This window comes from Bufo bufo, chromosome 9 (genome assembly GCF_905171765.1).
Source record: "Bufo bufo chromosome 9, aBufBuf1.1, whole genome shotgun sequence".
In the NCBI taxonomy this organism is placed as follows: Eukaryota; Metazoa; Chordata; class Amphibia; order Anura; family Bufonidae; genus Bufo; species Bufo bufo.
In genome coordinates, this window is record NC_053397.1 from 29,143,862 (window position 1) to 29,159,009 (window position 15,148).

General features: G+C 36.6%; 1 protein-coding gene across 7 annotated transcripts in view; it reads left to right on the forward strand.

Annotated features, from left to right (window-relative positions):
- Window positions 1-15,148, forward strand: part of CADPS (calcium dependent secretion activator) — a 434,676-nt gene that overhangs the window by 277,672 nt on the left and 141,856 nt on the right. For 5 of the 7 annotated variants that reach the window (XM_040407751.1, XM_040407753.1, XM_040407756.1 and 2 more), the window contains exons 14-16: window positions 4,714-4,815; window positions 4,923-4,986; window positions 5,277-5,400. In XM_040407751.1, the coding sequence (XP_040263685.1) occupies window positions 4,714-4,815; window positions 4,923-4,986; window positions 5,277-5,400 (290 nt within the window). Of the gene's footprint in view, window positions 1-4,713; window positions 4,816-4,922; window positions 4,987-5,276; window positions 5,401-7,085; window positions 7,155-7,942; window positions 7,961-15,148 lie in introns of all 7 variants that reach the window. The other 2 variants (XM_040407750.1, XM_040407754.1) reach the window with 2 other exon arrangements.

Here is a 15,148-nt window from a genome sequence, read left to right on the forward strand (position 1 = left end):
CAGAAGTGTATAGGGCATCAGAAGCAATTAACCTTTTCCACATGCAGTAAAGTCTATTGCCGTAAATGTGCATTTATCTTACTGCCTGTCCAAGCTTAACTTTTAAAGGGCTTCTATCAGAAGATTCGTACCTATGAAGCTGACTGACCTGTTGCATGTCCGTTTGGCAGCCTGCTGCAGCCAGACTGGTCTGTCAACCAGCTACAACTAACAAGAAGAGCTAGTCTGTCTTTTTGCAACCTACTAAAGAACTGCCAGATTTTACTATTTCCTGCCTATATGTCACCTTCTGAGATTCACAGTGCACAAATACTCATCACAGTAAGCATTTTGAAATGGTGAATCTGAATATAAAGTCTTCAACAATAAATCCCATTATTAACCCTTTAGCAGTGATCTACTGGTTTACTGCAGCATCTACAAATTACATGCAGATGTTGCCCTGGATTGGGTTCAAACCCAGGACTCCAGCACTAACAAAGAAACAGTTCTAATCTTTGAGCCATTTTACCATAAAGTTGTTATAAAATATAAGGTATCACCTTTAACACCAGAATTTTAATTCCAACTGGGGAAATGTTAGTACTAGAACTAGTACTGCATAAACTGGTCAGATCAACCAGGGAAATAGACAACCTGACTCCATAGAGGAGAGGTTATGTTGCCCCTGTGAAGTTCATATTCCATAAAATCCTTTCAATGTGTGGTCAAGTATAAATGGGCATAGCATGAATAACACTGTGAAGATATTGGGAAGATTTGATAGTTGAAAGTTTTAAATATTTGCCACCCATAAACAATGCTAAAACCCTCCTTTTGTCTTCAAATCCATAATGGTCAATCTGTTAATGCCAGCTCTTCTTTAGGGAAAAAGAGGTTATCTTTATGGTGTTGACCTGTCAGTGTCTCAATCCTTGTGTCTTGATGCATCGCTCCAATGTTAGCTAACCAGAGACACCCATCTAAGGCAAGATGTTTTTGACTTTTGGCCCATCAGAATTGATCTAAAACTGTTCAAATTTTTTTTGTTCTACAGGGTTCAGTTTCAGCCTATCTGCAAAGTATCTTGCTTTCAATTTTACACTGAACCTATCAGGTGGCTGATCTGACTGCTGAATATTTAGCCCTTATCTCTGAATTCCTGACACTCATCTAAGCCATATTCTTATCAGTTTGATAAGAAATCAGCTATAATGACTGTTTATGAGCTATCAGAAACTCAGAGATAAGGGCTATACATCCAGCTGTCAGAGCTGCCACCTGATAGATTCAGTGTGAAACCAAAAGCAAGATACTCTGCAATTAGACTGGAACTTAACACTGTAGAACCCAAAAAAGTTAAACATTTTTAATAAAGACCAAATGGGAAAAAAAATTTAGCCCAAAATGAGTCAAATGCAATTATGAAGTAAAATTGCCCTTGAAGGTGTTCCTAGCCTTTAAAGGTTATGCCACTAACTTTTGGTGCCAGATAACACAGGAGACCATCATAGGTCTTGTGAAATCCATGCCTTGATCGGTCAGAGCTGTTTTGGTCAAACCAACAGAAAAAATGGCGTGGTGTTAAGCAAGCAGGAAGTGCTCAAACCCATATGCAGTTGTGCATGTGTATACAGAGGAGCAAATCCTGCACTTGTAGCCCGTTGCTAATGGCGATCCCCAGTAAAAATGCATACAGTGGAGGATGCCCGCAGCGGACCAGAAGTACCACAATAGACATCCTACACAAGATATCAATTATGTGGATGTGATAACCAATATAACAATATAATAACATTTGCAAAGACAGGTACACTCTGCGGTCTTACTAAACCCTCATACTGATGTTAAAATTGAGAGATTAGCCAACATATCCTACTGTGGAGGACATGTCTGAGCCCGAGCACCGTGCCAAGGTTTCTCAAGTAGCTTGGGACCTAACACTCACCTACCTCTGCCATATGGGCAATACTAGGAGCCAGTGGGCAAATTACAGGAGCGTAAGGTCCAACTCATAGCCAACTCACTAGTTACCTCCATGTAGCCATGCTATGTAAAAATATGTAACTTTTATTGTAATTGTGTGTAATACATTTATTGATTGCATTTTACTACACTACAAATACAATATTGGTTACATTTTTAAATTTAGATTTAGCATATATGTATATATTTATGTGGCATGCAAATTATCAGAAATTTTAGTTATACACAAAATTTTATTTAATTTTAATCATTTTTACATGTTATACATAAACATTTCATGGGGGAAAAAATCTATTACCTACTCAAATATATTTACTGTTCGTAATCCAATATGTCTTTAACTCATCTAATGTACCATGACCTGATAGGAATTATTTTCTTTAATTATATAGATAAGGACACATCAGTACGAAATAAATAGAGTATGCTACTCCCAAGTAGGTGAGCAGCAAGCCATGATCATAACTAGTGATTTTATAGACATGCAGCCAGGTTATAGTACCGTATTTGAAATTTGACAAAACCACATAAAGTATTATTATTTGTGACACGGCTCAAGATGGGAGATTGTGAGGAGAGTGAAGATGACAGAACTGGTGCTATGCACTGTGACAACAACTTGAAAAGCAGGAAACATGACATCTTTCCTATCGCTCTGCCGAAAATGTCAACTTTATGAAGGACAGTGAAAAAATGGTTTGCCAAATATTTGAAAGGTAGATTCAAGAGATGCTTGTCATGTCAGATGTGATCTAGTCCTCAGCTGCTTGAGACAGGAAGTCCTTGTACTCTTGATGGCTCTTACTTGGCAGGCCCTCCGAGACATCCATGCAACTTTCAGATGTGGCAGCCGCTGACCTGTGGACAGATGGACTTTGAAAAAGTATACATGTAATATTTTAGAAAACAGTTTAAAATAGTGTATATAATGATAGCAGCTGACATTATACACGGGTCCTTATATATTCGTTTATTACTTTTTTATCTTTTTTATCAGTACGTTAATTCAAACTATTTTCTAACGAGCCAATTAGAGGATTTTATTTTAAATCTCTTGCAGTTATGATGATTCAGGGTAATTAGTCATGATAAAATAAAATTACAAAATGCTAATGTATATATATTTAGTTATTTACATTTTTGTGGATTTTTTTAAATGATTATAAAAATTATAAAATGTTCTATTTTTGTGCACAGTGGATTTGAACGTCTGCTTTAACCTTTGTTTTAACTTTTAGAATTTTCTTTTTTTATGAAAAGTTTCTAAACATTTCCTATATTGTTTTTGTATAGTTTTTAATTAACAAAAATGTTAAAAAATATATTAGACTTTGTATTTAAAACTAAAAAAATATAATATAGGACCTAAACTCTAAATTATAAGAGTGTGCTTTATTTAAAAGGGACATGTTATATTATGGTATAGGATCAAATGGTGGTATCATATGATAATATACAGTGTTTTACTCTACATGATTTTTAACTCAAAATTATGGGTCCATTTTAAATGGGTGCATTATACGATGGTATAAAATCATATTGTGGCATAATATGGTATAATATCCTATTGTATTATATTTAGCCTGTTTTTGTCATTGATCTTTTTTTTTCAATGTATGCTTTCTGGTGCCAATAACATCAGTTTAGCTCAGTCACAAGCTAGGTCTGGGTAGGGTTTAAAGATACAAGATGTTTGGTGTGAAGAGGGCCCTTCTTTTCTAAGAGGTCAGTCAAACATTACAGTACAGATTGCAATTTTTGGAATTTAGGGTCTTTTGATTTGTATAATAAAGAGAAGTAAAGCTAACCAATTAACCCCTGACAGGAGGTTCATTAAAGGTTTGTATTCCTTTGCCAAGTCTTTTGTGCAACTAAACTAGTCTAGTGCTGAGGATTTGCAAGGCTTAGGCTGTTCACTGGAGGAGGCCAGGACTTAAAACATTTGTTCGTTTTTCAGACGACTTATATTACCAGAAACAGACTGTGCTGATACAGAACCACGTAGGTAATGGCTGAATCGGTATACTTTGCCTTACAACAATAGAGAGTAATAACGATGGCTGTCTGGGCTCCTGGTTTCTTTAGTGAATGGATTAGTCTTGTCTCTTGCCCCATTCATATGGATTATGCTGTGGTGTAAATATTCAAGGGCTATCCATATTATGTAGCTGCCTGGGGATAAAGGCAAGAGGAAGTGTATACTTGTAGTTTGTGTCACCTTATACGCCTTTTGTTCAGCAGCTCACAGTTTCTTTCACTAACCTAATGCTGAGATCCAGGGATTAATGAGTAAACATTGAATAAAACATCATTTTAAGGTACCCAGTAATTGCTTTGGCTCCTATATTATGAATTCCTTAACACATTTTACTCTTGAACTGTGAATGCAAAGATTATAGTGGATATGCATCTGAACGTCTGGAACCCAAATGCATCAATGAAAAACATTTTAAAAATTATCTCAATCTAAATATAATATTTATTTACACAATTCTTGAGTTTACACAATTGGACAAAATTTTGAACAGGCTTTGAATTTAATTAGCAAAAATATACATTCATATTTTACTAAACCAAAAATATATATCACAATTTCCTCTTTTTTTAATACACTTTTTCCTCTTCATTGCATTTTTTTTATAGTATGTCTTTCAAAATAAGTTCATCAACTCCCAATGTTCATTGCTTTGCTTCTTGTGTCAGGAGGTGAAGCAACCAAGTCACTCATTTATTTCTCTTGTCCTCCAGGCCTGATGGCATAGGAACTGTTACAGTGGAAGAAAAAGAGCGATTTGAAGAGATCAAAGAACGCCTTCGTTTGCTTCTGGAAAATCAGATCACACATTTTAGGTAAAGCTTCGCAACGGATGTATAGGCATAGAAATATTTTCTATGAATTACAGCTACAGGAAAAAGGATTATACATAGCAAAAATCAATACATTCAAATATTCCTAGGTATTGTTTTCCATTTGGCCGACCGGAGGGAGCATTAAAAGCAACTTTGTCCTTACTGGAGAGGGTAAGTTTATCCAAATGCATGGGGTTTTGACCTTTTTTTCTTTTCTTTGAAAATTCTAGAATTTTTTAGCTGATTATATGCGTAACTTTAGGGAAACATAATGCTTGGTATGTGCTATTAGTTCTGTAAGTCACGCATTTAAAATAAAACGAACTAAGGCGAATAGTATATTCTCAACTATTGCCTACTATTTCTTTCCATGCCATTCTGGATCTTAGAAGAGCAATACTTATTCCATGAAAATATTTTTTACATTTTACTACCTTTTTTACTGATTTCCTATTATTAAGGTTTTAATGAAAGATATAGTTACTCCTGTTCCTCAAGAAGATGTCAAAAATGTCATCCGGAAATGTTTGGAGCAAGCTGCTTTAGTCAACTACACCAGACTATCTGAATATGCCAAAATCGAAGGTAAGAGATGGTTTTCTAGACCATTTTTGCAACCTTTTGAACAATTTCTTTAAATATGAAAAATGCATAAAAGGTATATTGGGTGTATGACATATTGTCCAACATCTAAGAATGATTTGCTTTTATCACATGGCTGTGTTGTTGAGGTGTACTCTGAGTCAACTTGTCTGTTACTGTCCTTGGTATTGGACAGACTAACATCGAAGAGAATTTACTGTCTTCAGATGCTTTTGGACAAATTCAGAAGGTTTGTTTGATGTGGATCTGTAAGTTTTATGTGAAATTGTTAAAGGTGTTTCTTAAATATTTTGACTGCTGTCAATGATTTTATTACATTTGGCCTATTTTGGGCAGATTTCGTGTTTTCTGTATCTTTGCTTGGTAATGTTTTAGGAAATAGGCTGTTATTTGCAGTTGTCATTCAGCTGAAAGGTGTCCTTTGTTTAAGTTCTTAAACAGTAGGTCAAGTGGGCATTAACTAGGCCTACCTGACAATGCAGAAGGAGAAGGTATTAAGCTTTCACTTTAAGACATACGTGAAAGGATAATTGGATGTCTTCAAGGTGACTGATAGAAATATCAGTAGGTATCTGTTTTGGTGACCTTGAGTGATTAATGGAGGGTCTTTTGGCTTGTTTGAGTAAGTTAAGGAAAGTACTGACTGGCTATGGGAGAAGATTGTCTGGAACCACAAGATTTGTGAAGTTTTTGCAAGTTCTGTCTTCTCAAAGTTGTATTATCCATAGCTAAGTTCTAACTCTCTGGTAAGATCTGCTCTCTTCTTTCAGATAAGTCATTGCAAAACAATCTTTAAGGTCTGTAAGTAAAAATGCATTCATTTCCAAAGTAGAGCACATATAGCGCGTACTCTCCTCTTGTGCCGTAAATCTTGGTTGTGTGAATACTCCGCCCCTTATTTTCTTTGCACTGTGACTTTTAGGTCTGGGAATACTTTGAAGCAACAAACCTTTTTCTTTTCTAGCTCTCTGTTTAGAGAAGTTCCTCATCCCACACTACCTGCTCTCCGCTTCTTTCCCTCCTTACTCGTTATTGGCACAGCCATTTTCCCATCTGCCTTTCAGGAAGTGGCTGCCGTGCCAATGCCAGAGCATGCTGGGATTGTTAACCCTTAACAACCCAACATCCACCAGTTGCATGAATCTGGTTTTTACTCATAGGCATAGTATGGTTCCTTGGTTAGTTACATGAATTACTACCATCTAATACTCGTTTCTGCTCCATGTCTCACCACCAACAGAGCCATTTATGATTTGACCTCAGAAAAAGATGCTAAATTCGGGGTGACAGTAGGAGCACTTTTCCAAGGCTATGCTTATGAGAAAAACTTTTACGTGCCTTGGATACTTAAGGCTTGATTGCTTAGTATCTTAAGCCAAATTGTTTTCTTTCCTTTTATGTTTGGATCATTAGAGTCTTGCAAAAAGATACAATTCCCTTCCCCACCAAAAGTAGATTACAATACTTTTTCAACATCACGGTCAAAACCCGTGGCTCATGGGCATGCTGAATGGTTAATCCAGCGAAATTCAAACATCTTCTTCTGTGTGTCCCGAAATACTCTACAATCTTTTCTCCTTTTAACCTGATGTAACATTTTCCTCTAACCTTTGACCTCTTTACCTCTCTGACCTAAGCCTCTTGCATGCCCAAATCCTCTTTTATAGGGAAAAAGAGAGAAATGTATGAACACCCTGTCTTCTGCTTGGCCTCCCAAGTGATGGATTTAACCATTCGTGAGTACTTACCACCACCTCCTCTCCATGCTGTCTCCACTCTGTTGCCATTATCTCAAGATACTTCAGATCCAAACCAATTCACTTTCCTTGCTTCAAGTCTTATGAGCATTATCCCTGTCTGTTGCTTCTGTCTGTGAAACCCAGTGTGAAAGTCCAGTCACTTTATATCCGCCTAAAAGAGGTGAAAACAAAAAAGTCATTTGTCTGTTATAAATCTGGCACCTGTCTGTAAGTTTATGTCTGTGACCTGAATGCATTTTTACTTTTTGCTTCTGTGTACCGCCAGTTGGTGAATTGATTACCATTAGTTGCCAATGTCAGGGCACCTCTACAGTGGAGATCGTGACAGAGATAGAGGTTTCAAAAAGACCTTGTTTAGTCAACCATAACTTAGGGAGAGATGAAGGCATACAGTAGTGTCCTTTGACTATTGATTGTACTAACTCATACGTGTATACTTGTTTTTTCCATGTTGCTAATTTTGCAGCAATTTTGATTAGCCCTTATGACTGACCCCTTCTTCCAAAATTATTGTCTATCTGAACATCTTCTATCCAATTGACTGATTTCTTTTCATCCTTCTCTCCGCCTGGTGCCTGGAGCCTTCTCACCTTGTCTTGATTATGAGAATCTGATGTTAATATTTCTGAGTGAATGTTAATTTCCTTTTTTTTTAATTTTTTTAATTTTTTTAGAGAATGGGGTGATAGATTGGTCCATTTGCTCATTAATCATGCCTATTGTGTTCTTTCTCTTCTTTCCTCCTTGCTTTCTCTTACAAATAGAGAATCAAAAGGATGCAGGTGAACAACTGTATATGCATTATAAAGTCATAGGAGTGTAACATTTTCTGTTCTTTTATTTTTTTATTTTTTTTCTCCATGGCTCCTTAAGTCATGTGCTTTTCCAGGCTGTAATGGAAACACAGTGCCACTTAAGGGGTTAATTTGTGCTGTCTCAAAAACAAAAATATAACGCAAAAATAATAAAAATCCACGCTAATCATCATTTTAAGAGCAGGGCTGTCTTATTGATTGGTAATTTGGTACCAAATTAGTCCATATGATCAGGGATCATATATAAATGGAACCGAATACAACTAATTCCCCATCCCCCCTCTCATATTTGTGTTGAAGCCTTTTTTATAATGTTTGTGTTTTCTGTACATGTGTACTAACAGCACAGTCAGAAAAATAACCGATTGTCTTTTCCGTCCTTTATGTTTGTAAGGTAATAATGTAATGTTACATGGCTCAAATGGTTAAGCGGTTTCTTGAGATCTGCTCTTCGTAGCACAAACCACCAAGAATCCTTGACATTTGAAGATTTGCATTTTTGTTCAGATTTTTGAATTTTTTTGTGCTTCTGCTAAAATGCAATCCCTGTGTAACCTAGGAAATTTACATTATTTTTTTTATGTTGACATTTTGCATAGTTCTTTTTTATATCGCTTGCTGCATTTTTTCTTTTTTTACATGCTCTAATGGAGTGGGAAATTACCAAGTAAACAAATGAGTTAAAAGGCCATTAAAGGGGTTTTCAAAGACAAAAGAAAGTTGTATTTTTTTTTTCATCTAGACACTGCACCACTCATCCATGGGCCTTGTCTGCAGCTGAGCCCCTGTCAAGTGAATTAGTTTGAGTTGCAATATCAGACTTTTCCATGGCCAAGATTGGCAGTACTTCTATAGAATTTTTAATTTTTTTTTCAAATTTCAGACAGCCTCTTTAAATTCCTAGCAATGTGCAGCATTAAGCCTCATTCACATGTCAGTATTCAACAGACGTGTGCTGTACATGTTCTCTATGAACAGCACACGTCCCCATTCATTTTAATGTGTGGATTTACACATCAGTGTTTTAGCACGGTCCGTTCGTCCGTGGTTTTTTTTAGCACGAATGCATGTTCTATTTTATCCGTGTTCACGGATCCATCACACCCATTATAGTCTATGGGTCCGTGAAAACCACAAATGCAACATGGATCCATCACGAACATCTTCACGGAGGCATCACTGACCACTTTTTCATGGATTTAAAGGCTATGTACACCTTTGGGGACAATTTTTTTAAATTATTGCATTGTACTCATTTTGAGCTAAATATCATTTTTTAATTGGTCTTTATTAACAATATGGAATCCTTTTTTGTGTACAGAGCTGAGATGATCTACTAGTTGCCTGTGGATTTTTTGTATTTTCCGTCATCTGAGGAGCAGATGGGCTCCTTATCTCTACTCTTTGACCTCATTATAGCTCATTTCTTACCTTACTGATAAGAATGTGGCTTAAATAAGTGTTTATGACCTCTTAGTACTTTAGAGATAAGGGTTATTAGATCGCACAAAGTGAAAGTACCAGTCACACAGTTAGAAAAACTGTTAACCGTTTGTGGAAGAATGGCTCAATATTTTTAATAAAGGGCAATTAAAAATATTATTTTTAGCCAAAAATGAGTGAAATGCAATCATAAAAAAAATTGCCTCCAAAGGTGTACGGTACATAACCTTTAAGCATTGATGTGTGAATGAAGCTTTGGTATGCTAGTGTCGCAACACCATAGTGGTGCTATTTTTCTGTTATTTTGCTGAAAAATAACTGGGCCCATGCGTGGTTTCCAGTGCTTATTTGGCAATACAAGTTTCTTGGCACTAATGCAAAATTTGATATTGAGATATATATATCTGGTGACCAAGTGGTTTAGTAAACTATGTCCCTGGTGTCTAGTAGTATAATAATATTGCTTGTTTCTAGTGGTTACTTACATGGCAAGGTTTTAGGACCAAGCCTGTCATGTGTTAATGATAGTTAGCTATTCCTTCCTCCACCAATATTATCGGTGACAGATAAACTGAGGTAAAAGATAGAGAAATGTGTTGTTGTCATTGGACATTGGCAGTGTTCACTGTGATGAGGCATAACACAGAGATAATAAGCAAGCTATTATAATACAAGCATAGTGCACACAGTACTACTTCCTGTCAGTGAGGTTACTCTGATCCCTGAAACTCTAAATTCCAGGCGCAACTGTAACCTCTGTAATCATCATAGTCATGCCTCTGGTTGATGGGTTACAGCTTAAATAGAGATGATGTAGCTTCAGTGGGGCCAAAGCTGCTTTTCCTCTTCTCTGCTTTTGAATCAGTGTCACTCCAGCTTTGAGCTGGGCAGTTGAGCCAAACTAGAGGCTTTTAGATAAGGTTGCCAGAAACAGTCTCAGATTGCTCAGATCTTTGGTTTAGAGTTCAAGACACAGCCAGGCTTGGTAGTTGTCCTCCCACTCTCTTGTTCTACTGCCATAACAGTAATATCTTTTTAAGGTACATTTACGCTGAGAACATCTTTAAAGGTTTTTTGGGGGGAAACATTGTATGTAAGTAGGGTGGAGAGGGAGAAATATACACCTTACCGATCCCCAGCTGCTGCTGTTTAATCCACTCCTTTTCTCTTCCTGGTCTTAGACTTGACACACTGAGAACACCTTGGACTATCCACACAGCCAATCATTGGCTGAGACGGGTCACTACTGTGGCCAGTGACTAGCTGGGAGTGCAGTCTTAGTCATTTCACGTGTGTCAATCCTGAGACCAGGAAGTGGAGAGTGACAGAGCCCAAAGCAGAGGAAAAACAGTAGTGGTGGGACATAGCTAAGGTGAGTAACGATGGAAAGAAAATGGGATAGTCAGCAATTTTACAAATACATCAGAATTTCAAGGAAATTAAAGAATTAAAACACACAGTTCTGCCTTCAGATCCCAAATAAGGGAACGACGGATACAATTTTAAAACCATTTTACAAATGACTTTCATTGTTCTGAATATTGGGATTTTTTCCAATTTTTGGTTTCAAAGAATGGATTCCACCACTAGATGAGTCTACATTTAAAGATGTGCAATTCTGTATGTACAGTAGAGAGGTTTCTGACTGGTCTATCTGAAGACTAGAGAATCTTCTCGTGGACTTGCACAAAAAAATAAAAGGCTTAATTCCTAGAGGCCATTGAGGGACAGCAGACAACTGCATGACTTCTGGACCACTTTCTGCTACGGTTCTTCATTTTCACAGCTAACTTTTAAATCTTTTTATTTCATGTTATCTGTAGGAGGAGGAAGCAGACTTTATGAAGGAGTATAGCGTACACATACACTTGTCCTATATAGCAGATAGATATTCAGAATAATTTTTTGGGTGGGCCCAATGAATTCCATATCAAATGTTTCTATTTACAAAATCCACCACAGGTTTTTGTAGGCTTTCAAATTGACATTCATTTCCCAGACCTAAACTCATTCAGTTGTCTCTTCAGTAACGACATTTGCAATGAAGTTGTCAACAACTCAAGCTTCCATACTGTAATATAATTAGCCCAGAGTTGTAGCTATGCCTTCTTCACCTGAGGCAAAGATAATTTATGCTGCCATATCTAAATATCCTGGTCAAGAGTGGCTTGTACTCTGCCATTTTTAACCAGCATATATCCTATCAACCATTCTCTGGTAACATCCTTGTATTGGATCTCCTAGTAGAGGTTTGCTGCTTTTCAGGTCCAGCATCTGGATCAGAATATTTTTGTAATTCCTTGTAATTAAAAATTTAGGATAGCCACTAGAGTTTTTCAATAAGATGTATCTGTAGGGCGCCACCCGCTGTTCATTTTTTTCCTATTTCACTGTTCATCTCTCTGAGGTTGGATGTACATGTTCAATTCCATCCTTCAACTGCCTACTGAGCTGTAATAGGGACAGAGATGCAAAAGAAAGGACATGCCAACTGAGCTGCAGGCTTGATATAAATCTAACAGAGCAGTTAGAACAATGAATGGAGAGAGCTCTGGATCCATGTGAGGTACAGGGCTAGTTTTAAGTTTTATTAGAACGAGATTGTTATGTACTATAAAGTATTATTTTTTTGTTTGTTTTTGTTTTTATTTAAACAATAATATTTTCATACAAAGTAAAACATCAAAATTATTATTTCCATTTTCTTAGGCCTTACCCCCAAATTCCCTCTCAAACGCCCACCCCTTTGCAATGTGTATTCCACCTCTAACCCCCCACCACCACTCCCTGTAAAAAAAAAACGGTACGTGGATAGTGAGGAGGTTGAGGCAGGAAAAATTTCAAATTCCATTCTCCCCATATCTTAAACCATTTATCCTCAGAGTTTCTTTGTTTATATAAAATATTTTCATATCTTTTAATCTTGTTAATGAGATTTAACCATGTGTTTATACTTGGAGTATTGGATGAGAACCAAGCCCGTACAATCAGGAGCCTCGCCAAAAACATTATTTTAACCAAAAGAATCCTTTTGTATTTATGGCACCCAACCTTGGAAAGGTCGCTCAAAATCCAAAACTCTACCATAAATGGAATCGCCACTTTCAGTTTTTGGGTAATATTATTGTGAATTGTCCCCCAATATTCTTTTAGTTCTATGCAAGTCCAAAACATATATAAATGATCGGCTTCAGGTAAATCACACCGTGGACAGTTAGAAGTGTTTTTCAAACCCCATTTGTTAGGCCATAAAGGTGTAATATAGATTCTGTGTGAAATATTTAATTGAACCAATCTGTAATTAAATTATGAGAAACTAATCTTACATTCAGCAGTATATTATCCCAATCATCCAATTGAATCTTTGGGCAATCCCTTCTCCAGGCCTTTTTCCCAGGGGAGTGTATATTATTAAATCGCTCTTTAAGTAGATATTTATAACATTGAGAAATCTTAACCCTCTGTGCTGGCTTTACTATCAAATCAGGCAAAAATGTGGAAGTGTCTATATCAAAAAGCAATTTTTATTTTATACTAGAAAGTGCTGAATGTAACTGAAAATACCTAAACCAAGATAAATTAGATATATTTTCTCTTTGTACTAACTCCAAAAACTAAAAAATATACCCATTCCCAACCACCTGTGCAAGATAACAAATGTTATTCTTTTGCCAATACTGATCCCCAACCAATTCATCTAAGGCCTGTAAATAATAATTATGCCAAAGGGCGTACAACAAAGTGATCCCTTTATTCCCAACCAATCTCTAATAGTGCTCCAAGACTTAATAAGTAGCTTCACAGCAACTCTATTGTCCTGTTGGAGATTGATTAAATGGCCAGATTCCAATAAAGTAAAGATATTATCATGTGAAGAAATCTTCACCAAGGTTCTGCAAAGTGGGCTTTTTTCCCATTCATAATATAGCCAAAGCTGTGATGCTATAAAATAGTCCTTGAAACAGGGAAGATTTAATCCTCCCTGTTCCACCAGCTTATAAAAATGCTCTAATTTAAGCCTTACTCGATTTCTTCCCCAAAATAGATCATTAATGATTCTCTCTATCAGTTTAAAAAACTTGTCTTCAATCCATATTGGGGAGTTCCTGAGGATATACAGTAATTGGGACAAAATCATCATCTTTACCAGGGATATTCTATCGGCTCTAGATAGCGGGAGTCTGAGCCGTATCTTTATTTTAGATCTCAATTTAGTTATCAATGGGATCAAATTAAGCTGTAAAAAATCTTCAATCTTAGAAGAGATAGTGATACCCAAATATTCAAGTGAATCAGAGATCCTCAAATTACTAGAAAACTCCTCAGCCAGAGGTTCTATTCTATCTAAAGGCATAACAATAGTTTCAGACCAGTTAATATCAAGACCCAAAACTTCACCAAAGGAATTAACAACTTGAATAACCCTCGGGAATGTAGTATTAGTATGTTGTATGTAAAATAAAACATCATCGGCATATAAGGAAATACGATCTTCTGTTCCCGATAACCCAAACCCTTCTATCCTGGGATCCTGCCTGACCCTAACAGCGAGAGGCTTAATATAAATATCAAATAATAGTGGAGAAAGTGGACATCCTTGACGAGTACCTCTCCCCAAGGAAATACACCTTGTTAGTGTCTTATTAATATTAAGCCTCGCCTTGGGGGATTTGTACAAAAGCTTAATCATATTTATGAACTTAATACCAAATCCCATCTTCTCTAACACCCTCCAGAGGAATCTCTACTCCACCCTGTCAAAAGCCTTAGAGGCATCTAAAGACAGGATGGAAAGAGAGACCCCCCGGAAGGACTAAATATTAGCAAAAAGGCGATGCAAATTATAATGAGTACCCTAATTAGGAATAAACACGCTTTGATCAGAATGTATAATAGATGATATAACTTTAGCCAACCAAGTAGTAATAATCCTTGAGAGAAGCTTAACATCCGTATTGAGTAAAGAAATATATGAACCCATATCTAAGGGATCTTTGCCTTTTTTCAATATTTGTACTGTTACAGCATCTGTCATTGATTCCAGGAGACTACTGTCCTCTATTGCCTCAATGAATACCTTCAGAAGATGGGGGAGAATAGCCTCCCTATATTTACGATAAAATTCATATGGGAATCCATGAGATCCTGGAGAGGAGTTTCCCCACACAAGATTACATAGCAGCCTCTAACTCCTGCAAGGAGAGGTCCACATTTAAGGATTCTCTTTGGATATCTGTAAGGACTGGAAGAGAGATAGAATCCAAATATAAATCAATCACTTCATCTGAAACACTATTATCTGATTTATACAATTCCAGAAAGTATTTTACGAATGCCTCTTTAATGCATTCCTGATCTTGGGTAACTGTGCCTTCAGAAGAACGGGTACGAACTAGTAACTATCTCTTCTTTTTTTTTTTTCCTGATTAAAGATCACCCTGACCAGCATTTTCCTGGGCGACCTGATTCAGAAGAAAGTTGGAATAAGCCTGACTTGTCCTCTGCATAATTTGCCTAGTTTGTTCTGTGTTCTTACTGGAAAACTCATCCATACCAGCAGCCGCAGTAGCTTTGTCTTAAATTAGAAATATTACTAATAAAAAAAAAACTCATAAAGGCCTTAAATGCATCCCATACCAAATGGGTCCTTGCTGAGTTATAATTACTATCCCAAAATAATTCTATCTCCTGTTTAATCAATTCATGGTTGTC